We start from the raw sequence: 25,616 nt of genomic DNA, 5'->3' as shown, positions 1-25,616 counted from the left end.
ATGGTTTTAAGCAAGGCAGAGGGAATGGGGGAGAAAGACAAGGCCCACCAGTGGGCTAGTGTCCCTTCAGTATCTGTAAAGCACTCTGCAGCTCAGAGCAAGACTGTGTGTGTGTGTGTGTGTGTGTGTGTGTGTGTGAGAGAGAGAGAGAGAGAGAGAGAGAGAGAGAGAGAGAGAGGGAGAGAGAGAGAGAGAGAGAGAGAGAGAGAGCCCTTTTCATTATCATTCCTTAATCTTGGCTCAGACAAACAATCTTTTACAAAGACAGACCCAAGCAAGTTAGTGAGACCTGAGAAATATGTAACTTAACATATCAGCTGGCTGTGGTCCAGCCAGAGTACTTACACAGGGTTTAATATGTCAGACAATATGTACAACAGGCAGTGAGCTGCTCACCCAGGTTGCGTTGTCTAATCCTCACATAACTCCAAGGAGAGCCAGTCGCCACAGTTCCTAAATAAGCAAAGGCTTTGTGGCCTCCCGCTTTGTTGTACTGCTGATCACTGGCTGCTTAATTCTGATATTGCCTCTTCTCTTTTCCTCTCCACGCTGGAATCAGCTAGCGCATTCTGTTCCGTTTCCCTGGCCCTTCTCGGCCTTCCATTTTAATCCCAGCTGCGAAGGCAAACGTTCTGCTCCGGAAACAGCAAAAAAGTGGGTGGGGCCAAAAGGTGGGCTGGGCCAAGAGGAAAGGATTTGACAAATACTACCGGGTGGAAGACCTTCACACTGGAGCAGGCCAACCACTTGAGATTCTATCCTCTAAAAGCATCAGCCTGGGGCCAGCAGGATGGCTCAGTGGGGAAAATGACAATTGTCACCAAGCCTGATCTCAGTTTGAGCGCTGGTGGAAGAAAACCAACTGATTTCCACATGCTCACCGTGTGCCACCCCACCCCCCAGCCCCAAATAAACAAAACCATCCATCTGGCCTGCTGTTGGGTTTTCTGATGTCTGCACTGCTGTTGCCCTCTCTAATGTCACATCAGGAATTTATGCCTATCTTAAGGCTGGAACAAAGATGTCTGATGAAAACACACGGTACAAATGGGTCACATCTGCCCGACCCATTCATCTTTCAAGTTGGCCTTTGAGAATAGTTGAGAGTGCAAATGTGGCCTGCTGAAGTTCTCTGGCAATGAACTCTGGGATTTTCCAGGAGGCAGTCTTGGAGAATTCAAGGAGGTATTTAGGCTGAGTCATCTGTCCTCAGCTTGGTCTCAAAACCAGCACTCCTCTGAGGGCTTTCCCTTGTTGCAGAAACACCAGAAATTGCATGTTTTGGATCTCAAAGTTCTCACGGAGGTGTGAGAAACGTGGGCACTAGCCTATGGCACTGTTGGGAGCCCGTGTAACCTTTAAGAGGTGGGTCCTATTTGGAAAGGAGGTGGGCAAGTGGGCGGCATCTCGGGACCCTGGCTCCTCCTCTAATACTTTGTCCTGGGAACACCTGACCAAGCTGCCTCTTCCTCTCCAAGTGAAAGCAACGGAGATAATCCACCATGGCTGAAACTGTGAGCTAAAATCTTTCTTTTTCTAAAAAAAAAAGAGTTGTTTTAAAGTTTGTGCGCGTCGATCATTGGTACCGGTGCCTGTGGAGCAGAGGTTTTTAGATCCCTGGGGAGCTGGAATTCCAGGCAGTTGAGAGCTAGTCCAAATTATCACACTAAGACACAGCTGATGAACACACGCAGATGGTAATGGCTTTCTTTTGGGGCCTTTTTGGGGCCTTTCTGGGAGACATTTGATTTGGTTTTTGCCATCAGTACCAGAAGTATGCTCAGCTGAAAGTTTGTTTGACTTACTGAGGCCTTTCTCTTCTTGGGAAACTGCGTTTTTTGTGTTCATTCGATGCTTCTCTACCATTCCCAAGCCAGGTATTTCAAGTATGAAGGGCTAGGGAAGATTTCAAAATGACTAGAAAGACCAAAACTAGTAACTAGGACCAGAGATTAGAAGCTAGGCCTGAAACCTGCTGTCCAAACCCTGCTTTGGTGGATGTCCTTGGACTTTGCCACTAGACTGCAAGCTCAGTATAGGATGGGGACCTTTGTTGTATTTACTGTTCTGCTGTAAGCACTGAAATGCCGTGGGCTGGTGGTTCCAGTTTGCATAAGAAATAGTTCCGGGAGCCTGGAGTCTTTCTGAGCCCCAGATGCCCACAGGATTCAACAGGTACTACTGTGCCAAACAGACTTTCATGGTAGGCCCTGGTTCAAAGAGACTGTACTCACCTCTGATCTGCCTGTACCTTCTCTTCGCACCTTTCTGCTCTCAGGGCCTTGGAATCAGAAAGGTTTTTTTTTTTTTTTTTTTTTTGTGGACTCAGTCATCTCAGGGACAAGTCTTAAAAATTTCTTGGTTTTATTTGGCCAATTACAGACATTTTAAGAAACAACATTCATAGCCAGTAGGTGGTGGCACACACCTTTAATCCCAGTACTCAAGTGGCAGAGGCAGGCAGATTTCTGTGAGTTCTTGGCCAGTCTGGTCTAAAAAGTTCCAGGACAGGCTCCAAAGCTACAGAGGAAAGAAAACAAAACAACAAAAAACAAAACAAAACAAAACAAAAAAAAAAAAAACAAAAAAGAAGCAAGCAAACAAAAACAAAAAACAAAACACAACACAAAACAAAAAACCTTCATTCTTCTTAATCTAATGTAGAAACTGAATGTGTTTGATATCAAAGAAAAAATTATTTATTTATTGCCATTTCAGCTTGACCCTGGCTTGATCACAGTCAGGCTACTCATTCAGGATCTAAGCACCTAGTCCAGAGCACCCAAGCCAGGAAATCCTTCTCCTGGGAAAGCCACACCCACTGAGTGATGGTCTTAATCCTGGCAGTTAGTGAGGACTGGAGACCCAGTTGAAAGTAGCAGAGGACAATCTAGAGCCACTGTCCTTAACAGGGAGAATAAAGTTAGTGTTAGCAGAGGACACCTGGGAAGATAATAAATGTCCTGACACAGAGAGGGTAAATGAAACAACAACTCAGGATTGAATTCTTCCCATTGCAATGTGCTACTTTTCCTTTCAGGAAACTAAAAAACATCTCAGCTCTGCTGCATTGTAAGCTGGCCATTTAAAGGGGAAATGCTAACTGCGTTAAAAATGCACTTACTGTGGGCATAGTTACTTAGCATCAGTGGCTGTCAATTTCATGAAAATCATAGTCACTTGGGAAGAAGGAACCTCTTTGAGGAATTACCACCATTAGATTCACCTGTGGTCGTGTCTGTGCAGGCATTTTCTTGTTTGGTAATTGCTGTAGGAGGGACAGTCCATTATGGGTGGTGCAATCCCCAGCAGGTGGGTCTGGGCTGAACAAGAAACTGAGCAAGCTAGTAAGCACTGTCCTCCATGGTTTTTACTTGGAATTCCTGTCTTGAGTTCCTGCCTGGACTTTCCTCAGTGATGGCCTGCACACTGTAAGATGAAGCAAACCCTTTCCTTCCTGGTGTTGCTCTTGGCTGAAGCAGCAGAAAGCAAGCTTATAAGACCTGTCACAGTTGTGTTCTCCACACCGCATGTGCATGTCTTCCACGCTTGCCTTCCTCCAGACTTTTTTTGTGGGCCTCTTTAACCATCCATGTACTTGCAGGGCGACCTCTTTAGTTTCAACTTAGGGAAGGTAGCATCCCATGCTTGTCTTTGTGCTTCACTCTGTCCTCCTGGGCCATCCTTTTTGCTGCAAATGACAGGATTTCAGGTTTCTTGGTTTTTTGAGACAGGGTTTCTCTGTGTATCTCTGGATGTCCTTGAAGTTATTTTGTAGACCACACTGGCCTCAAAACTCAAAGGGATCCACCTGCCTCTGAGTGTTAAGATTAAATATGTGCAGCCACTGCCTGGACTGTTTCCTTTACTGCCAATCCTTTGTGTTTGTATACCTTTTTTTTTTTTTTTTTTTCCATTTAACTGTTGGTTAGTACTTAGACTGTTTGTATAGCTTGGGTATTGTGAATAGTGCTGAAATAAACATGAGCTTGCCGGTACCTCTCTGAAAACTGATTTTATAGCATATGTATGTCTGGATAATAGTCTTAATGGCTCTATCTATCTATCTAAAGGATTTTTTGAAGTCCCAACCTTGAACTTCTGTTTGCCTCAGCCTTGCTGTTCTCCATAGTGGTAGTAATAATTTATACCCCCACCAAGAGTGTACAGGAGCCAGAAGCAGTCCCAGACCCCAGCACATGGGTAGCTCACAACTGCCTGTAACCCCAGTTCTAGGGAACCTGATGTCCTCTTCTAACTTTCCACACATGAAACACACATTCTCTCTCTCCCTCTCCTTCTCTCTCTCTCTCCCTTTCTCCCTCACACACACATACACACACACTCAACACATACCCCAAAAAAACAACTGTTTTTCATGAGTTTCGTTTGGTCTAAACCATCATTAGTATCCATGACCCACTCTAACTGGGCCAAGATAATGTCTCAATATAGTTTTGATTTACATTTTCCTCCTGACTAATGATTTTGATCATTTTTCATATATCTATTTGGCATTTGCCTTTCCTTTTGAGAGGTGCCTGTTCAGATCACTTGCTGGTTTTAAAACTGGATTATATGGGTTTTTTTTTTCAATAATAGAACTAAACATTTATTAGAGAAAGTTAGTACATGGTACAAATCCGGTCACACAGTCTGGTAAACTCAGTGCCATCCTGTGTTCTAATACAGATGATTCAATTACAAAAAATTATCCAGGCAAATGCAGCAATATCCTGAAGACTAACAGTTAACAGTTTACTGAATATTGTGACTTAATTATAAGGGAGAAGCACCCCTCCCCAAAAAAATCTTAAGCAATTTTCATATACTGAATAGCACTAAAACCAAAAGTAACCAATTTCTAATTACCCAACAAAAAGGAACAGCTTACAAAGTACTTATAGTGGCTACTTTGGGGCTGTGGCCTTTCTGAATAAATGCTACCTACCCAACCATAGGCGATAAGTATTTTTAAACAGCATATTTTAAAGCAACAATATCCATGAAAGTAAGCTTCACAAAGGAATGTTATTTTGCTGACCTTGTGTCCAAAATGTTGGCTGGTTAATGGTGAGGGGCCCAATCCTGCTGGATGATTAAATCCCACATAAATTTCCCTTAAGTATTTAAGTGAAGGGCATTATTATATATATATAATTATATATATAATTTAGATACAATCATTAATTCAAGCATTAAAAACAGGCTTGGAATACGTGGTACTATTTTAGGGAGGTCAGGGCTTAAGGAAATGTTAGAGATCTGAAATTCAGCTGCTGGAAATCCTCTTTATTCAAGTCTGTAGTATTCAGGATTCACTCCATAAGCCACATTCTTGATGCCTGGGCAATAAAGTCAGGGCAGGAGGTACACGAAAATGAACAGCACCAGGTCAAAAAGGAGGAAGAGCCAGAGATCCATCCAGTAGGAGTGTTTCAGGAGCCCATTCGTCCCGGACTAAGGCCGCTCCTCTCGGGTCTGATCCTTCCTTGCAGCTCCGGAAAGAGCCTCCCTGCTGGCCTCCCCGCTCGTGGACACCGTCGGTCCGGCTTGCCACCTGGTTCACCTCCATCTCCCTCGAGCTGCTGATCAAGGGACTGAGAGCCGCTCAGCTCCTCCGCACTTGCACTATGGCGGATCTAGGAAAACACTAGATTATATGGGTTTTTAAACTTACATTTCCAAAATATTTTCTAGCTATTAATCCTGTGTCAGTTGAGTAGTTGGCAAATATTTTCTCCCATTCTGTATGGTTTGTTGTTGCTGGTGTCTACTCCTCCCGGGTGAGTTTGCTTCTTTTTGTTCTAAGGCTTTCAGTTATGCTGTTAATTCTCTAATGTGACTATCCTCCGTTTGATTCATATGGGCATTTAGTGCAATGAATTTCCCTCGTAACCCTGCTTTCAAGGTGTCCCATAAGTTCGGGTATGTTGTGTCCTCATTCTCGTTGAATTTTAGGAAGGCCTTAATTTCTTTCTTTATTTCTTCTTTGACCCAGGTATGGTGCAATTGCACATTATTCAGTTTCCATGAGTTTGTAGGGTTTCTGTGATTTGTGTTGTTGTTGAATTCCAACTTTAAAGCATGGTGGTCTGATAAGATACAGGGGACTATTCCAATTTTTTTGTATCTGTTGAGGTTTGTTATGTCTCCTAGTATGTGGTCGATTTTAGAGAAGGTTCCATGTGGAGCAGAGAAGAAGGTATATTCTTTTGTGTTTGGATGGAATGTTCTGTAGATGTCTGTTAAACCCAATTGAGACATAACTTCTGTTAGTTCTTTTTTTTCTTTGTTAAGTTTCTGACTGGTGGTCCTGTCTAGTGATGAGAGTAGGGTGTTGAAGACTTCCACTATAAGTGTGTGAGGTTTTATGTGAGCTTAGAGTTTTAGTAGTGTTTCTTTCATGACGTGAGTGCCTTTGTATTTGGGGCATAGATGTTCAGAATTGAGACTTTGTGCTGATGAATTTCTCCTCTGATGAATACAAAATGACCATCTTCATCTCTTTTGATTGATTTTGGTTTGAAGTCTAACTTGTTAGATATTATGATAGCCATACCTGTTTGCTTCTTGGGTCCATTATATTGGAAGATCTTTACCCAACCCTTTACCCTGAGGTAATGTCTGTCTTTGAAGCTTAGATGTGTTTCTTGTATGCAGCAGAAGGATGGATTCTGTCTTTGTATCCATTCTGTTAGCCTGTGTCTTATAGGTGAGTTAAGACCATTAATGTTGAGGGAAAGTAAGGACCATTGATTGTTAATGCTTGTTTGTTTTAGATTTGTTGTTGGTGGTGGTATTGTGAATATATTTGCCCTGCTTTACCCTTGGGTTCTGGTGAAGTGGGATTATCCATTGCCTATGTCTTTGTGAGTGTAGTTAACTTCCTTGGGTTGGAGTTTTCCTTCCAGAACTTTCTATAGGGCTGGATTTGCAGATACATATTGTGAATATCTGGCTTTGTAATTAAATATCTTGTTTTCTCCATCTTTAGTGATTGAGAGTTTTGCTGGGTATAGAACCCTGGGCTGGCATCTGTGGACTCTTAGAACTTGTAGAACATCAATCCAGGACCTTCTGGCCTTGAGAGTTTCCATGGAGAAGTCAGGTGTAATTTTGATAGGTCTGCCTTTATATGTTACCTGACTTTTTCCTTCGCTGCTCTTAATATTCTTTCTTTATTCTGTATATTAGGTGTTTTGATTATTATGTGTCGAGGGGTCTTTTTTCTTTGGTCCAGTCTATTTGGTGTTTGGTATGCTTCTTGTACTTTTATGGACATGTCCTTCAGATTGGAAAAGTTGTCTTCAATGATTTTGTTGAACATGTTTTCTGCACCTTTGAACTGGGCTTCTTCACCTTCCTCCATGCCTATTATTCTTAGGTTTGGCTTTTTCACAGTGTCCCACATTTCCTGGATGTTTTGTGTTAAGGATTTGTTGGATTTAAGATTTCCTTTGGTTAATGAATCTATTTCCTCTAGTTTATCTTCAGCACCTGAGATTCTCTCTTCCATCTCTTGTATTCTGTTGGTTATGTTTGTGTCTGTAGTTCCTGATTGTTTGCCCAGTTTTTCTATTTCCAGCATTCCATCAGTTTGTGTTTTCTTTATTGTCTCTATTTCAATTTTCAAGTATTGAACTGTTTCCTTCACCTTTTTCTTAGCTTTCTGTACTTTCTTTAAGAGATTTGTTCATTTCTTCCAATTTTTTGTTTGTTTTTTCTTCCATTTCTTTAAGGGATTTTCTCACATCGTCTTTGAGGGCCTCTATAATTTTTATGAAGATTATTTTTTAGGTTGTTCTCTTTTGCTTAATCTGCTTTGGGGTATTCAGGTCTAGTTGGTGTCGAGTCCCTAGATTCTGGTGGTCAGGTTTGTCTTTCTATTGTTAGGTGTTTTCTTGTATTGCCATCTTCCCATCACTTCTTCCAGTAGGTGCAGGTGAGCTCTCTCTGTGTCTCTGTCTGTCTGTCTGTCTGTCTGTCTGTCTGTCTCTCTCTCTCTCTCTCTCTCTCTCTCTCTCTCTCTCTCTCTCTCATGGTACTCCCCCTGTGGGCTTAGGTGGGTCAGAAGTTGGATGTCTGTAGCTCTGGGTGGTCCAAGCTCTCTAGGAGGTCTCTCCACAGACAGGGGCCTGGCGATGGGGGTCAAAGATCAGGTTTCAGCAGAGGCCGGGCGAAGGGGGTCAAAGATCCAGCAGGCAGGGACTCAGGATAGTCATGTGGGGCTAGGTGGATCTCTGGCTGGGGTCCCGAGCTCCAGTGGGGGTCAGAGATCAGGTAAGTGGAGATTCAGGGTGGTCCCGCTTGTATAGACTGGTCTAATGTGCTCAGAGCAGCTCCAGGAAGTTTCCTGAAGGTGGTGGGATTGTTAGATTCTCCCTTCTGTTTCAGTGGGACAGTGGGCAGAGTATGGCATAGGGTGGGGGGTGGGTGGGTGTATATCGAAGCACCAGCAGTGCTCTTGCTGGGGACAGGACACGGGGGAGCGAGATTGGGAGCCAATCCAGGGAGTTCCCAGGGAAGGGTGTGGAGGGGGATTCAGCCAGAACTGGTCCCAGACTCACCTCTCATCACTGCTTGATCTGGCCATTCCTTCCTCTCCAAACACCACTCTCTGAGAAAAACCACCAAGTGGCAGCTCCTCCCCTGGAGCTGCCTGTTCCCCAACCCCCACCCAAAGCATTACAATTGGGCACATACCCAGCTTATGGAGGACACATCATCACTCTGCCCCTGAGACTATAGGGTATTTAAGCCCCCTCCTTTAGAACAGCCATGTGATTTTTCTCTTGCCTCCAGACTGACCAGCTCAGCTACCACCCATGTTCACAGCCAGGCCTTGGCTTGGCCTACCCTAACATTTACCCTATGTAGGTAGGACCTGTTGGAGCTTGTGAAGGGACTGGTCCTGTGGAGTAATTCCCCATTCTTTTAAATTTGGGAATTAGTTGTTATATGCATTCCACTTCTAGAGCTGTTTGTGCTGCATACCACGGGCTTTGGCATGCTGTGTTTCCATTTTCAAGTGTTTTCAGAAATGTAAAATGTTCCGATAACTTCCTCAGTGAATATTGTTTGGTCTCCATGAACTTGCACAATTTCTTAAGTTTCTCTTGTTGAGTGGTAGTGCCATTCTATTGTGATCAGAAAAGAGATTTCTTTTTTTTCTTTTTCTTTTTCTTTCTTTCTTTCTTTCTTTTTTTTTTTTTTTTTGTGATTTGTTAAGATTTGTTCTGTGGCCTTTAACAATGAGCATATTCAAAAGAAAATGTTAAGCGGTGAGAACATGTATTCTGCAAACACTACGTGGAATGTTCTGCAAATGTCTGTGAGATCTGTCTCATGTATAGAACAGTCTGACTCCAATGTTACTTGCTTTTCTTGTCTAGATGACCTGTCTGTTGATGAAAGTGGACTACTGAAATTTCCCCACTACCTCTAGTATCTGCTTTCTAAACATAGGTGCTCTATAAATACATGCATTAGGTGCATATATTTATAATCCTGTATTTTTATTATTTATTTTGTATTGTATTTTTGTGTGTGTGTGTGTGTGTGTGTATGAACACTGTGTGTGTATGCCACAGTGTGTGTGGAGGTCAGATGAGAGCCTTCAGGAGTTGGTTCTCTTTTTTTTACCATGTGGGTCCTGGGGACTGACTGAACTCAGGTCATCAGTCTTAGCAAGTCCCTTTTCTTGCCAACCCATCTGATGACCATGTCTCTCTGAGTGTTACATGTGTGTATAGTGTATGTATATATGTGTGCAGATAGTATGCAGTTGTACATATGTGATGGCCAGAGGAGTGCTTGAGGTGTCTTCTGTTACTCTCTGCTTTCTTGTTTTGAGTCTCCTGAATCTGGAGCTTGTAGTTTTTGGCTAGGCTGACAGCAGCAAGGCCCAGCCATTTTCCTTTCTCTACCTGCCTGGGCATGTGTTGGCTTTTACATGGGTCCTGTGGATCTGACTTCTGGTCTTCTTGCTTGTACAAGTGCTCTTAACTATGGAGCCATCTCTCCAGCCCAGAAGCATGTCTTTGTGATGAATTGATCAGGTGGTCATTATTTAGTGACTTTTTTTTTTTTTTTTTTTTTTTTTTTGTCTCTTTTGACATTCTCCCCCACTTAGTCTAGTTTCTTAGATGAAAGTGCAATAACTACTGCTTGCTTTAGGATTCATTTGCTTGAAGTATTATTTTCCAGCTTTTCATTTCCAGGCTCTCATGTGCCTTTACTGGTGAGCTGAGTTTCTTATACATAGCATATTTTTGATTCTTATTTTGTTTTTGAGACAGGATCTTGTATGGTCTGGCATCACTACGTAGCCTAGGATGGCCTCAAAGTCATGATGATCCTTTTGCCTCAGCCAAATGAGTGCTGGGATTAGAGGTGTGTATCATAACATCTAGCTTTAAAAAATTTGTCCAGTCAGACTATAGCTTTTAATTGTATAATTTAGTCCATTTATATTCAAGGTTATTACTGAAGTATAGGAACTTGTACTTGTCTTGATTTTCCTAGTTATTGTCAATATTGCTTTTCCTCATCTCTTATTCATTTCTGTAGTTTGTTTGCTGTATTTGGTAATCTGATTCTATTTTTGTGTGTCTATTTTTCTAGTGGAATTACCATTTTCACATGCTATCATAGTGGCAGTACTTCCTTAAGCATCTTTTGTAAGGCTGGTCCTGAAGTCATGAATTCCCCCGGTTTCTGCTTATCTTAGAAGATCTTTACTTCTGAAGCATAGACTTCCTTGGTATAATAAACTTGATTCGCAATTATTTTCTTTTAGAATATGGGAAGTGATATTCCATTTCCTTGTAGCCTGTAGTGTTTCTGCTGGGAAATCTGTGTATAGTGAGGTTTCACTTAGATATTTCTTGGTACAGACTCAAATCCTTATACTTTTGACAGTTGTATATTTAGTTGTATATTATGAAGATCTTTTCTGGTCATGTCTGTAAGCCTCTTGCCCATGGATGGCCATGTCTTTCCCACCATTAGGAAAGCTGTCCACTATTATTTCATTGGAGAGTTTCTCCATAATGCTAATCCTTGCCTTTGATGATTCATGGATACTTGTTGACTTAATGGCATGCTATAAATTTTGTGTGCTTTCTTTTTCTTTCTTCCTTTTTTTTTTCTTTCTTTTTTTTTTTTTTTTTTTTTTTTTTGGCCTGAATGAATTATTTTTAAAAGACCTATTTTCAAGCTTATACATTTTTTTTCTTCCACCCAATCTAATCTATTGTTGAGGCTTTCGACCAAATTTTTCAGTTGATATATTAATTATGGATGGATGCCTCTCTCCTAAGATCTGACTTTTTAAAAATTCTCTTTGCTGAATTATCTCATTCATATCCTACATTGTCTCCTGTGCTTACTTAAATGTTTGTGTTCTTTTAGATTTCCCTGAGCTTTGAAAACAATCCATACATTTTTGTTTCTTTGGGATCTAGTACTAGAGCTATGACCATCACTGATTGACTAGAATGTTTGTATGCATGTACAGGTGCACATGTCAGTGTGTTTGTGGAGATCAGAAGACAACTTTTGGGGGTAACTTCTTTTCACCATAGGGGTCCATCAGCTATGGCTGCAAGTGCCTTTACCCACCAAGCATCTTGCCAACCCCCAGGAAGCCCTTTGGCAAGCCAAACTCTTTGACAAGCTGGGGAGTCTGCCTGTTTGAACTCTTCGGAGAAATTCACTACAGTTGCTAGGCTCATTGTAACCACATCACTACCAGTCATCGGGAGGCCTGGCTCTTGGCAACATATGCCCACTGTACAAGGTGTCAATTATAGGCAAAACAAGTCTTTGTGAACTTTAGACGATCCTGCTCACCTTGTAGTGGTTCTTACTCAGGACTGGGGGAAGTGGCTGGAGTTCCAGAGTCACCAGGAGCTGAGGGCTCTGATACTCAGAAAGTTCAGGGCTGGAATGTGAAGAAATGGCTAAGCATTCCAGTGGTTCAACAAAACATGTATGATTCGTGCAGTGGGGCTAGAATCTGTGCACATGCAGAGCTGTGGTTGGTGAAATAAACATGCTGATACCCTCAGAAAACACAGAGCTATGATATCAAGAGTTGGCTAACAATTCCAGAGAGCAGAAGCTAACTATAAAGTATGGTAGAGGTACTGAAGGTAGAGAAGCTATGACTATGGAAGAGGAGGCTTTAATATGGGAGCTGGGTCCACAAAAAACTGCACATCTCCCTTGCCACAGTTTGGAGAGAGATGAGGATTCAAGAGCCAAGCATTCCATAACTTGCTAGTTAGAATTTCAGCCACTAGGTGTAGCCACTGGGCTTCGAGCAGCCAAAGCTGTGAGCCTCCTGCTTTGAAGGTTTAGAATCCTAAATTCCTAGTAGTTCTCAAGACTTAGCTAAATATTTAGATTTAGAAGTCTGGCTTGTGAGCCTCTAGAACTCAGGCCTGCCACCACTAACGTGTCTTCCTGCCTAGTCATATTCAAACAGAATATGCTCCTCTGTCCTGGAAATCAGTTACTCATGACACTATAGGTAACACTCTCTACTCCTTGTCCTGTTGTAATATGTACATTGCAGACTACCCAGCATGTTTGACTCAATTATTGGGCAAAGTTTGGATTACAAGGTAGCTAGTTGGAGCTACTGCAGTATGATGTCTGTGAGTTCTCAGAGATAGTAAAAGGTAGGGTTTTTTGACCCCTGGAGCCATCCAGATTCAAACACAAATTCTCTTTTTAAGCAGCTCCTGGCTACAGCATGGAGGGTTCACAGGGAGATGATATAAAAATCATTTTCAAACAAGACTGCTGTGTAGACTTTAGATTGCTTATCTAATTAAGATAGCAAGCCAGTGTGGATTGTGAAACCTTCCAGCGGCTGTATTGTCAGCTTCCACACTGGCTTTGTGAACTGAGGCTATTTTTCTCATCTATATCTCTATAAAGGGTCAGCTTTCCCTCCCCATTATGGGGCCAGGCTGCAGGTGCAGGATATTTTCTCTTATGACTTGTGAGGTCTCCAAATCTCACAAGATTCCGATGTTTTTTTGTTTTTTGCTTTTTTTGTGACAGGGTTTCTTTGTATAACAGTCCTGGAATTCATTCTATAGATCAGGCTGGCCTTGAACTCACAGAGATCCATCTGCCTCTGCTGGGATTAAAGGCATGCAATATCACTGCCTGGCTGGTTCTGATGTTCTTAACTATTGCTCACATCAAAATGCACCTATGCATTTCACAGGAAGTACGTGCTAGGTGCTTCTAGTCTTCCATCTTGGTATTCCCTCTAAACTATCCTGACAGCCAGCTGACCAGTACCTTGGCTTGCTATTCCTTTGAATTCAGTTGAGTTCTGACAGTAGTCACTTCTGTACTTTTCAATTGGGAACTGAGTCCTTTCCTTTAATTTTATTAGTGTAAGAAATCAGTGTTGTTCATTTGGGTTATGAATCTTGAGAGCCAGAAAACAAACCACACATACTGCACTTCTGGAAGCTTTGTCCTTTAATAAGCCATGGAGTGATTTGTTCAGCAAGCTGCTTTTGTGTAGCCATACAGTGCATATTCTGAGTGACGCAAACTGCACTTCATACAAATGTCTTGTCCCCTCAAAAAAAAAAAAAAAAAAAAAAAAAAAAAAAAAAAAAATTACAAAGTGCTGCTGATTGCATCAGGAATGTAATCAGTTCTGTGAATGAGATACGTCATTCTGATAGAATTCTTAAACAGTAAAGTGGCATATTTCACAGGATATGTCCTTTTATAATACACAGTTTTAAAATTTTACACTCACCATACTTATAAATTACTTTAAATCCATTAAAATAATATAATACTAATCTGTAGTCCACACCTTTCCCATAGCTAATACAAATACTTTGTTCAAGAGGTGCAACTTTTGGATGACCTAACAGGGCTGATAAATAGGCATTAAGAATGGATGGGTAACAAGGAGAAACCCATGGTAGAGCTTTTTTGTAGTTTAAACCAAGAAATCAAAGATCTAATACACTGGAGAGTACCCATTTAACATCAAATCATGTGTGGGGATATTCCAGAGAAATCTGGTCTCAAGTATCTTAGGGACACAGAAAGTTGAGTCTCCTACAAAAACCTAAAAATTTTTACTACTAAGGCCAGCATGGTGTTGGGGCACAGTGCTGGGGAGTTATCACAAGTGTGTTGGTGCATATAACATACTGTTCAATACAGAAGAATGCAGGTCCATTCCCCACCAAGACTTAAAAGTGAATGAGAAAGCCATGTGGACAACTTCTTTGTAAAGTTAAAACTCTTTCAACTTCATACATCTCCTGAGAATTCTTTCTTCTCTCTGGCTTATTAGTTACAGTTGAAAACACACAGCTCACAGGCATAGAGGTGGGAAAATACAATCTCCCTGAATCATCTCATGTTAGTACACCTTTGTGACCCTGTCTTTGACTGGGGAACACAGAATTTCTTCATTGCAAGGTAAGAGTGACAGCAGATTTCCAAAGCCTGAGAGTTGGTCCTACTGACCTGAACCCCGAACTTACAGCTTTCTGTCTCTCCTAGCAACACTCAGAGAAAGAGGGTCATATCTCCCTTTATGTTTCAGAAGCCCAGAGTGGTCATATATATCTAAATGACAGGAAGTACAAATTATGTGCATACTATGCATGTTGCCTCCCTGAATCCTGCCTCTATTGCTTTAATTTGCTTCAATCTATGATGCAGAATGAATTTTCTTCTGCTACATTTTCTATGATACACAGCTACAGACGAGTATTAATGAATGACTAGAAAAGAAAATGTAGATGTTATTGAGGGCAGAAATATGTAATATAACTAAAATGCTCTTAAGTTTGGAGCATAGGTTCCACGTGTAGAGAACCACTGTGCTGCTGCCAAAGAGATTCTTTAGATGCATTTTGAGACTGAAGAAAAGCAGTGAGGCAGAAGCAAGAGAGAACTGTGACCCGGATGTGGACTGTATCATGAGTGTCTGCAATACAGTGTCACGGCCCAGATAAGAACTGAGGGAGTAGAACATTTGGTTCTGACTGTACTGAGTTATGGCTTCATGTCTGTCAGACCAATAGTGCCTGCTGACCCACAACAATAGCATTCTTCTCCTCCATGGAGGGCCTACACTTTCTGAGACATTCTTAGGATTGTGTGGATTTTCCCCACCCCATCCTGGCGGCTTGTTAAATGATTAGAAATCCACAAATCTAACAACTGAAAAGTTTTTATTTAACTTTATTCAAATTCAGGTTTTAGGTCCCTGAGGAAAATTATAAAGTCTCTTAATATCAGTTATCTAGTTCCTACAAAGTGTAGGTAGTTTTTTTCTCAGCCCCAAATTTACCTTATAGGAAAACAAAACAAAAAATTAAACTGAAAAATTTAGGTGGGAGAATGTATGTCAGGTGCTGATTCCCCCAGGCCATTCCTCTTAAATAAAGGAAATTGTTCAACATCTTAAAACAAGAAAATATTTAAGTAACATTTTGACCCAAGTGGAGAGCAACAGTTTAACACCCAGCAGTAGCTGCTCTCCCCAATACTAAAACAGACTGTGTAGTAAGCAAGGCCAAAAGCAGTACCCCCACCTTGACACAGCCATGTAAGGTTCCTTCAGGACAGTATATCACATTCTTATTGTTAATGCTTCTGGGAAATACACCTTAACATTTACTGATTGACCATCATCACTGGGGAGATTTTCAAAGCTTCCTTCATGTGCCTCAATGTTAAACTCATACCAGGGAGAGGGAAGACTCCTGCTACCATGAGCTGCTGTGCAGAATGATGCTACACGTCTCATCTCTAGAGCCAGCCAATGACCACTGAAGCAGTGGCATGAGGTTCAGTGTTGTGTAAGAGGAGAGACCCTGCCTTAACAAGAGACTTACTATTCCATAACTTCAAACCAAAGAAAATGAAGAAAACCAAAAATTCAGGTTATAGGTGGTAAAGGCTCTTTTGTAACAGTGCATATGGTAGTTAGACAAAATGTAGTGACTTTAAAAATAAACATTTTCACATACTTAAGAAAGGGTATCATGTTTCATTTCACATACATTATAAATAGCAAAAACAGATTTCTACTCCCACAACTGCTAGTACATGATGTTTCAGACATTATAACTTAGGTACATGGAGACTACCAGTGATGAAAATGATGCCCTTACTTTTCCTAAAACCCAGGGGTGAATGGTTCTCACCACCTGTCCAATGGCCTCTCATCTGTAGGAAGAAACTCCATGTGAAGAAGGGGGAGCACAAAGTTAAAAAGAACTAGGCATACTATACATGTGTATTTACAATAAACTTCAGGAACAAGTATATTAACAAAAATAGCTTCAAGTAGTCCTTGATTTTTTTTTTTTCATCTAATACTGATGGTCTGAGAAAAAAGAAGGTAAAAGTTAAATAGATCATTTTAAAACTTTCTAAATTTCTTTTGGCAGCTTTCTATAACACTCATGCAATGTTGTATGTGAGTACTTGTAGCAAAGTGATTACATGGTCACATTATTTGTCTTGAGTCTATGGTGGTATTCCACCACCAGAATAGGCTCGGATACAGTCTTCAGTTTAGTCTATACAATAACAAAAGCCTGGATCAATCAGGATGAAGCCTTCACATTTAGGGGTTACCTAAATGTGTCTGTGACATAGAAAACAAACAAAAGAGTAGAGGAATCTGATCTGATAACAAGGGTGTATGTATCAGGACAGAATGGCTATCAGAACTTTATCCTATGCAATAAATTTGGCAGGAATTAACCAGGAGTTAAACCAGCACTGATTACTATGCTATCAAACATCAACAAAACACAAAGTATGTTCTCTTCACTGTATGACAAGATATAATTGAGACATGCTCTGATGGCTTAATGGAAATCATAGTTTATGTTTCCAAATATAACATGGAGTATTTTTAAATTAAATTTAAAATAGAGTGCTTGGCCTTTTGCTCATAAATCTTTGGGGAAAATTATATTCTACCACAATTCCTAACTATCCCAATACAAACTCAAAAGCTTTTGCTTTCATGTTTAAGAGAAATTTGTCTATTTTCTTCAAATGCTAGAAATCAGAGCATTCCTCAGAAATCACATCAGCCTCCTAGCTTAACAAGTATTTGTGCAAAGGGAAGGGTAAATGGGGGAGAGGCAACTACTGTTGGCCAAAACCCCCCCAGGTCCTAGGTGGCTTTGTTTGGTGGAATCTCAAACCAAATACAGCAGCCAAGGCACAGCTAGCCCATCTCTAGCAAGCTTCAAAGAAGCCACTTCTGCAGGAAGCCCAGCAATCCAGCATACAATCTGCTCAAACAAGAGGCAGGACCATTAGGACTGACTGTTATGGACAAAGTGATCAGGAGAGGCCCCAAAGATGAGATGTGTTTACCACTCTAGCCATGTAGGGATGAACCTGTCATTCAGACCATAAACTCATTATTTCCAAAGAGTGGTAGCTGCTGTGCAGAGCTGCTGTCTGGGTCCACAGTTTTCTTTCTGCTAGATGTGACTGTCCCTTCTGGGGTCTCTTTGGTTTTCTGAGGTGAATTTTTCACATTCTTTAGTTTTTGTTTGCCCTTTTCAGGGTTGAAGGTTCCTCTGCTGATGAACTGAGGCCTGTCTTCCAGGGATTTGGCTTGGCCTAGTGGTCCTTCCGTTCCCAGGGCCTCACAAGCTGAGGCAGCTCGGTAAAATGGAGACTTGGAATAAATCTGAAATCGCTTTCTAGTGCCATGAGATGATGTAGTGTTAGATAAACATGAAGAAACTGAGGAGTTGACTGAGTCCACAGAGTCTGGCTGCTTTTTTAGCTGCTTTCGCAACTTGCTTGAAGTCTCAGACTTGGCAGCTACTTTCAGGGAACCAATAGCTAAGCTTCTCTCTAATGTAAACACAGAACACAAAGTTGTACATGAAGGTGTCTCTTAAGGAACCTCAAGTAATGAATATAAGCCAGTATACTGTAAAATGAATGGGTCTAGCTGATCTACTTGTGCAAAGTCATTAAAAGCACGCGCACGCGCGCACACACACACACACACACACACACACACACACACACACACACGAATCATTAACAGCTCTCTTGGATTGGGCCTGGTGGTTCATACTTTTAATCACAGAGCTTGAAAAGCAGAGGCAGATAGATCTCTGTGAGTTTGAGGCCTGCCTGATCTATAGGAGTTCCAGGCCAGCCAAGAAGCTACAGAGTGAGACCTTGTCTACAAACAAACAGAAAAACCCTCTCCATCAAGTTCCACAAATACCAGCAGAGACCTAGACTAGTCGCCACCTCACCATTATTCCAAAGTTCTGTGTCCCTGAAACATGCCACCCAGTTAAATACCTCCTTCGGTATAACAGTTCTGTCTCACAGCAGGGCACAATTTTGGCACTCATTCTTAAGAAATGGCCATGAACCATGATTACTGACCCCCCCCCAAGGTAAGTTACCAAAATTAAATTATCAACTGCATTACACTGACCATTTATGAGTCTATTGAACAATTATGAGGAAGCATAACAAAGACCCATAATTCCTTAGGAATCTGTCACCTTTCCATGTGAGGTCAGTACATTTGTAACAGACTCTACTTAGTATGGCAATTTTGTGTTTCTTTCTTTTTTTTTTTTTTTAAATAAGACAGAGTCTCTGTAATAGCTCTGGCCGTCCTGAAACCCAGTTTGTAGACCAGGATGGCCTTGAACTCACAGAGATCCACTTGCCTCTGCTTCCTGAGTGCTGAGATTAAAAATGTGCAGTATCATGCTCAGCTTGGGGATTGTTTTTCTTTTAAACCATTAAATTTTTTTAAATATATTTTTATGTGTGTGCATACTTTGCTTGCACATATGTATGTGCATCAAGTGCATGGTACCCTCAGAGGCCAGAAAAGGCCAGTCCCAGATTTCGTGGGACTGGAGTTACAGACGGTAATAAGCTACCATGTGGGTTCTGGGAATTGAACCCAGATCCTCTGAAGAGAATCCAGTGAGTCTTCCAAACCACTGACCCATCCCTCCAGCCCACCTTAGGAATTCTTATTCCTTCTTTACAAAACAAATTGTGCCTCTAGTATAATATATTCATTTATCATATCTCTCAAACATGGTACCTTCAGAATCCATATTCAAATTTTCTGAACTATCAGCAGTCCCAATAGAAGCTTCAGACTCAAGAGTTTCGTCATCAGAGGCACGAGGTTCCAATACAAGCATCTCAAATGTTAGTTCTTCCCTAGGAGATAAAAATCAACAAATGCATTAATGAAAGAAAGCAGAAAAAAGTTGACCAAGGTGATGAAGAGGACTTATTCTTATGCAAATCAACAGGTGGATAAAAGTACAAGGTGACAGCAAATCTATAAGTAACAGTGGGGCTGGGATATATAATATATAGGCTGAGGCAGGTTGTTGTAATAGGTATTTTAGATGAACTCTGGATTAAAAACTAGGAGTTCCATATTCTAAATTCATTCATGATGTGTGTGTGTGTGTGTGTGTGTGTGTGTATGTATGTATGTGTATATATGTATATACACATACATACATACATACATACATACATACATATCAGCAAGTACTCTTTTCTCTCTCTAGACCTCCACCTCTTCATCCAGAAAACACATTAGATCTTTTCCAAAATTCTTTCTGGGTCTTACACTGTTTTCGACGAACTGAAGCTATACTAACTGCAGGCTGTATCTTCTACCTTGACTTTTACTTGGATAAGTAAAACACTGAACTTTTCTGGCCTGTGAAGCTTACTTTATCTCTGGCTACAGTATATTCTAATTGATCAGGATCATGCACCCATATTTCAGTAATGTCCCTTCCTTTTGTAGTTAATAAGAATTTTCCTACTAGGGCCCTATCAACACCTTGATTTATTTCAATTTGTACTTAAAAAAAAAACTCACTTCAAAATCCTAGTACCAAAATATATTTTTTATGTCTGCAACTTTTCCCCTCCAATCAACAAATCATACAGCTTGTTAATTCCTGGTAATAAGCCAGCTCTGAATGTAATTTTTTTCTCCTCTTTAAATCAATCAAGTCTCCTCCTGTCAGGCCCTTCTTAGCCTTTCTGCTACTTTAAATAGCCTGAAATCCACAGACCATCTTTTTCTTTTTCTTTTATTACTTTTTATTTTACATATCGTTCCCAGTTCCCTCTCCCTCCCATGCCCCCCCATTCCTCTCCTACCCCCCCCCCACTCCACAGGAAGGGTGATGCCTTCCAGGAGGGATCAACAAAATCTGTCAAGTCATTTGGAGTAGGGACTAGGCCCTCCCTCCTGCCTCTAGGTTAAGAGAGTATCCATCCATGGGGAATGTGCTCTCAAAGTCCTTTCATGCACTAGGGATACATTCTGGTTCCATTGTCAGAGATCCCTTAGACTTCCCAGGCCTTCTAACTGAGATCCATGTTCAGGGGGACAGACCATCTTTTTAAGCACAGCCCTGCCAGTAGCTCACTACTTCCATGTACAGTCACATGTTTGAGATTTATCCTCACATTTCTGCACTTTCTCTTTCCTAACCCTTTCCTATTTATCCCTCTAAACCTCCAATACCATGTTTACCAGAGCTGAGGTAGGTCACTTTTTCAGTTCTTGGTTAGTAACTACTGCCTCACTATTTCCACAGCTTTTCAGTTGTCCTAAATTCCTGACATTAAAGTTCCTTGATTCTTCATGAATGAAGTTCTCAGACCAAAGAGATGAACTATAGAGACCCAAGGGAACTTTTATGATTTCTTAAAAGAGTAATTGGTCAATCAGAACTAGTAAACAGTGCCTTCAGGGAGAACCTTTACCCAGTACCCCAGAACCCATGAGAGGTGCTGCCTTTTTCTGTCTAGTTGTTGGGCCCATGGTCACACTGATTTTTTTAAATAACAACACGTAAGCTATTTCTTTATTACTGCAACTAATGTCTATGCTTGAAGAGAACTTTGTCTTAGCCAAGCTCTTCCTCTTCCTTTTCCAAAACACATCTGTTTATGCAGGCTGGTCCTGACCTGTCAGGACTGTAATATCTCATCTTGGCTCTCCACTGTCATGGCTGTTGAACATGGTCTGAGACAACATACACTGTGTATGTAAACAACCTCCTATTCACACTGCTCAGCATCAAGATTCATGGAATTTCCTTTCCTGAGGTAAGAATTTCCACACTTACCCAGAATACAGGCAACAAGTCTCTGAAAACTCTACATCCCTTTGACCACCTGACATAGTGTTTGACAAAGGAATAATTAATGAATAAGGAAAACTCAAGGGTAGAAGGCAGGAAACACAAAAGTGGTATTTCCTTTTCTCTGGACACTTACTTCTCCTTCTGTAGGTTCTCAATCTGCTCAGTCAGCACCTTTTCCTCCTGCTGCATTGCTGCTTGCTGCTGTTCTGTGATGTCAGTTTCCATGGCTGTTTCACTAGTCATGGTCTCTTCAGGGACATCAGACATGGAAGGCAATCGGACTATAACAGGAGAGGATGGGCTCGGATAGTTTCCTCGATGTATACGCCCCTTTCCCTGCAGAGAAAAATCATTTTAGAAAGTAAATTAACTGTGTCAGTTTTATGTTGATCACTTTGGACAAGTGCCTTCCATCACATCATGAGAATGATAGGATCGGACAGGCATAGGATAATTGGTAAAATATCATAAATCCAACAAATTAGGTTAAAACAATTCTATTAAGAACACTGAAACGTGGACACACATTTCCACCCCTGGGTGTTAAGAACCGTCATGCTGAGAGATGAGAGTCTTCTTTTAATCTAAGCTGTGCAGTAAATAGCTTCAAGTCTTAAAACTTAAAATTGAGTTATGTGATCACAGGAGCCACATTTCAGGTGCTCCAGAGCCACAGTGAACACTGAAGATGCAGGTTGTTTTCAACATGCTTGCAGTGTGTTCTGACAATGCTTTAACAGCTTTAACCTCATAAAGGCAATCTCAAAAAAAAAAAAAAAAAAAAAAAAAAGTCCTGAAACTCAAGTTCTAGAGGGAAAAACATCATATATGATGTGGTATGTTTTGTCAAGAATTTTCTATTTTTAACACAAGAGAGAGGGAAAAAAATCTCATTATTGTTATGACTTTAGTTTCTGGTAATAGCTGCCTAGGTTTAAGAGATTGAATCTCCCGCCAAGAATGACTAGATAAACATAAAAACTAACACACACTTGAAGATACTGGATAGCTGGGGGAGCCGGGGGAGAGGGAGGCCCAGCACTTACTGGTGATTTGCTGTTTCACAGAGACAACAGAATCTGAGCAGAGCTTTGAACATACTATAGTTGGCAACTATAGCATAGTTCAGCAACATCTGGAGCTACAACTAGCCTATTTTCATGTTTATAAATCTTTATCAAAATAAATTCATTATTACTAATGGATCATCTACAGCTGTTTTGTTCAATAGTGGCAGAGATGGCTTACAAAATCTAAAATTACTTACTCCATGATCCTTCAGAGAAAAAAGCTTGCCAACCCCTGAAGTACAGAATAAAAGGGTATGAAATGCTGCCCCATAAAACCTTCATGCCTAACACTGGGATTCCCAGGGTTTGTATTCTAGACAAAAAGGTAAATTGAAATAATCATAGTTCTTACAGGATGTGATAGCCTAGCTTCAAGTCATCTGAATGGTACAAAAATTTTAAACTTCTAAGACTGAAGTAAAATGATGTAACTGCTAGTACCCAAGGATCTAGCAAAAAATAAGATTATGTAAGCAATGTCTTCCCAGGCCTCAAAATACTTTCTACAAATCATTTTTCAAATCAAAAGTAACCAGGAATAAAAGGAGATAAGACAATGCAAATGAAAACTAGTTAAAAACAAACAGAAAACAAAAGTTCTCAAGGATTCTGGGCTATAAGGACAAACTAAAAACAATTGAATTAAGTAGAATGGAAGTTAGGTCTTAAGAAAAATAATGAAACCAGGAGAAACCAATACAAAAGCAAAATTTCATAGACGATAGTAAAAGAAAAAAAAACAGTATATAAAAAAAAGAATGCACTGTATGTTTAAATGTTAGGTGAATATGCAGTGAAGGGATAGTAGACACTGATATGTTAAGTCATAAAACATTAAAAAAATCAAATGATGATATTAATGATTGATTTAAATGAATGTTTAAAAGTCTAGATATGTCTTCAAAGGAGGACAAAAATTTCAAGGTCTAAGTCAAGAAAAAAAAATTTTAAAGCAGTCAGAAAACAAACAAAAACAAATTCCCTCCAAAAATAGCAATAATTAGATTCTAAGCTCCACAGAAATAATGAAAGAAAACAATATGCCAAATATGAAAAGCAAACACACACTCACAAAAAATAAAAAATATTTATTTAGACTATGAGAAGAACAAATTACCACCAATCTAGAACTAAACAAAAATCTTCAGGAAAAAAGTAGAGAAAGAAAATACAAGGAGACCTAAGTTTAAAGAAAGTTCTCAAAGGTAGGGAAGAAATGCCCAAAAGAAAAGTTAGAGATTCAGGAATGAAAACACACAATGACAACGTACAGACCACCTAAAACAAAATGTTTTGTATTTAAAAATCTATAAATAACAAAAAAAAAAAAAAAAAAAAAAAAAAAAAAAAAAAAAAGGAAAGGAAAAACTCTGCTAATGGCAATTAAGTCAGACAATAGCTAACACATTAAAGCCCTTGTACATTATCTAGGAAAAAGATTAAAAAGTACTAATTTATGAACATTGACAGGGTACAGGTTAATGATGTGATCTTTAGGCTAAAGGAGTATAAAACCTCTAGCTGAATGAAAAAATGGGATAATATTAAGGAGGAAGCAATTAAAGAAAGAAGAAGAAGAAGAAGAAAAAAAGGAGGAGGAGGAGGAGGAGGAGGAGGAGGAGGAGGAGAAGGAGAAGAAGGAGAAGAAGAAGAAGAAGAAGAAGAAGAAGAAGAAGAAGAAGAAGAAGAAGAAGAAGAAGAAGAAGAAGAAAGGAGGCCAGAAAGGAAAAGGGAACACATTAGGAAAAACAAGCAAAACCTGCAGATTTAACAGATTTGAAATATAAACATAGTAGCTGGAGATAGGCTCAGTGGTTAAGAGCACTGGCTGCTCTCCAGAAAGACCTGGGCTCACAGTTTCAGCATCCATATGGTGGCTTATATTTTAATATTGTAACTCTAGTTCCAGGGCATCAGACACCTTCTGGCCTCCTCAGATACCACACATGCCTGTAGTACACATATATCCATGCAGGCAAAATATTTATACACATAATTTTTTAAAAACAAAATCCAAATATAGTATCAACAACAGCTATGCTCCTGTTAAAACTGGGAAATTGTCAGAAATATGCTATTTAAGGGCTACATATAAAATATTCAAAAAGGTTGAAAGCAGCTGAGTGTGGTGGCACATCTATAATCCTAGCACTTAAGAGGCTCTGAGTTTGAAGCTATCCTAGAATCTATGCATTCCAGACCAGGATCTCAGAGTGTTCAAGGCTAGCCTAGTCAACAAGCAAGTTCCAAGACAAATAAAACAAAACAAAAAAAGGAAAAGAATAAAAAGCTGCAAGTCATGTACTCCTTAATACCAGCACTCCAGCACCTGGAAGGCAGAGACAGGAGAATTTCTGTGATTTTGAGGGCAGCCTGTTTTGATTTACAGAGCAAGTTCTAGGACAGCTTAGGGAATTGTAAAATTTTTTTTTTGATGTTAAACCATTATTGATGTATTGCTCAGTTCAGTTCATAATGCATCAAGATTTTTTTGCTCCCATGATTATGTATAAAATTGCCTTAGAATACTCTCTGCTTAAAAATAATTGTTATATTTTTCTAGTTTGTGTAAAAACAACTTAAGCAAGGCTTCATGGCACACACCTTTAATCCCTCAGCATGGAAGAGGCAGAGACAGGTGGATCTCTAAGTTTGAGGCCAACCTAGTCTACATAATACATAATGAGTTCCAGGCCCTGACTCACGTAAGTAGACAAGCAAACAAATAAATTGGGATATAGCCCACTTTAATTCTGTGGAAGAATGTATTTGCTAGATTCCTAATAGTGTACATACTTAATCCCAGACTACTGCTGTGCTGACTATAGCTTTGTCTATGTCTTTATTTTTGCTGATACTTTATTCAAGTCATTTGAAGCCATTAAGAAATGGCTTTAGTTGGGTATATAGACATAAACAAATTTGAAAATGCTATATCTTCTTCATAATTTGAGCTTTTGTCACTCTAAAGTTGAATAAAACACTTAAGATAACTTATGATATACGTGGAAAGATCACATTTATGGGTGGAAAAATCATATCACTGAAACAGCAAATCTCTTAAAAAAAAAAAAAAAAAGGGACTTACACATGTAGTGCCATCTCAAAAAATTTCCCAAGGGTTTTATGAAGGTGACTTCATACTTCATACTTTATATGACAATATGAATCACAAACAGCCAAAACTGAAGAAGATAGGATGACTATTTAAAACTAATTTATTAGAAAGCTGAAGTAAACCGGCCAGTGAGGTGACTCAGTGGGCAAAAGCACTTGCTACACAAGGTTGACAACTTGAGTTTGATTTCTCAAACCCATATTAAAA

At 40.1% G+C, this 25,616-nt stretch overlaps 2 protein-coding genes across 10 annotated transcripts in view; both read right to left on the bottom strand.

Annotated features, from left to right (window-relative positions):
• Window positions 1–25,616, bottom strand: part of LOC127231843 (leukotriene A-4 hydrolase-like) — an 820,404-nt gene that overhangs the window by 731,572 nt on the left and 63,216 nt on the right.
• Myo9a (myosin IXA) overlaps window positions 13,490–25,616 on the bottom strand; it is a 207,475-nt gene continuing 195,348 nt past the window's right edge. For all 9 annotated transcript variants that reach the window (XM_051197651.1, XM_051197652.1, XM_051197649.1 and 6 more), the window contains 3 exons: window positions 21,355–21,557; window positions 19,136–19,257; window positions 13,490–17,901 (listed from right to left, as the gene is read on the bottom strand). In XM_051197651.1, coding sequence (XP_051053608.1) covers window positions 17,441–17,901; window positions 19,136–19,257; window positions 21,355–21,557 — 786 coding nt within the window. In that variant the 3' untranslated portion in view covers window positions 13,490–17,440. The remainder of the gene's footprint in view (window positions 17,902–19,135; window positions 19,258–21,354; window positions 21,558–25,616) is intronic.

This window comes from Phodopus roborovskii, unplaced genomic scaffold, assembly GCF_943737965.1.
Source record: "Phodopus roborovskii unplaced genomic scaffold, PHOROB, whole genome shotgun sequence".
NCBI lineage: Eukaryota > Metazoa > Chordata > Mammalia > Rodentia > Cricetidae > Phodopus > Phodopus roborovskii.
Note: the sequence above shows the minus strand (reverse complement) of the source record. Positions and strands in the feature narration are given on the sequence as shown.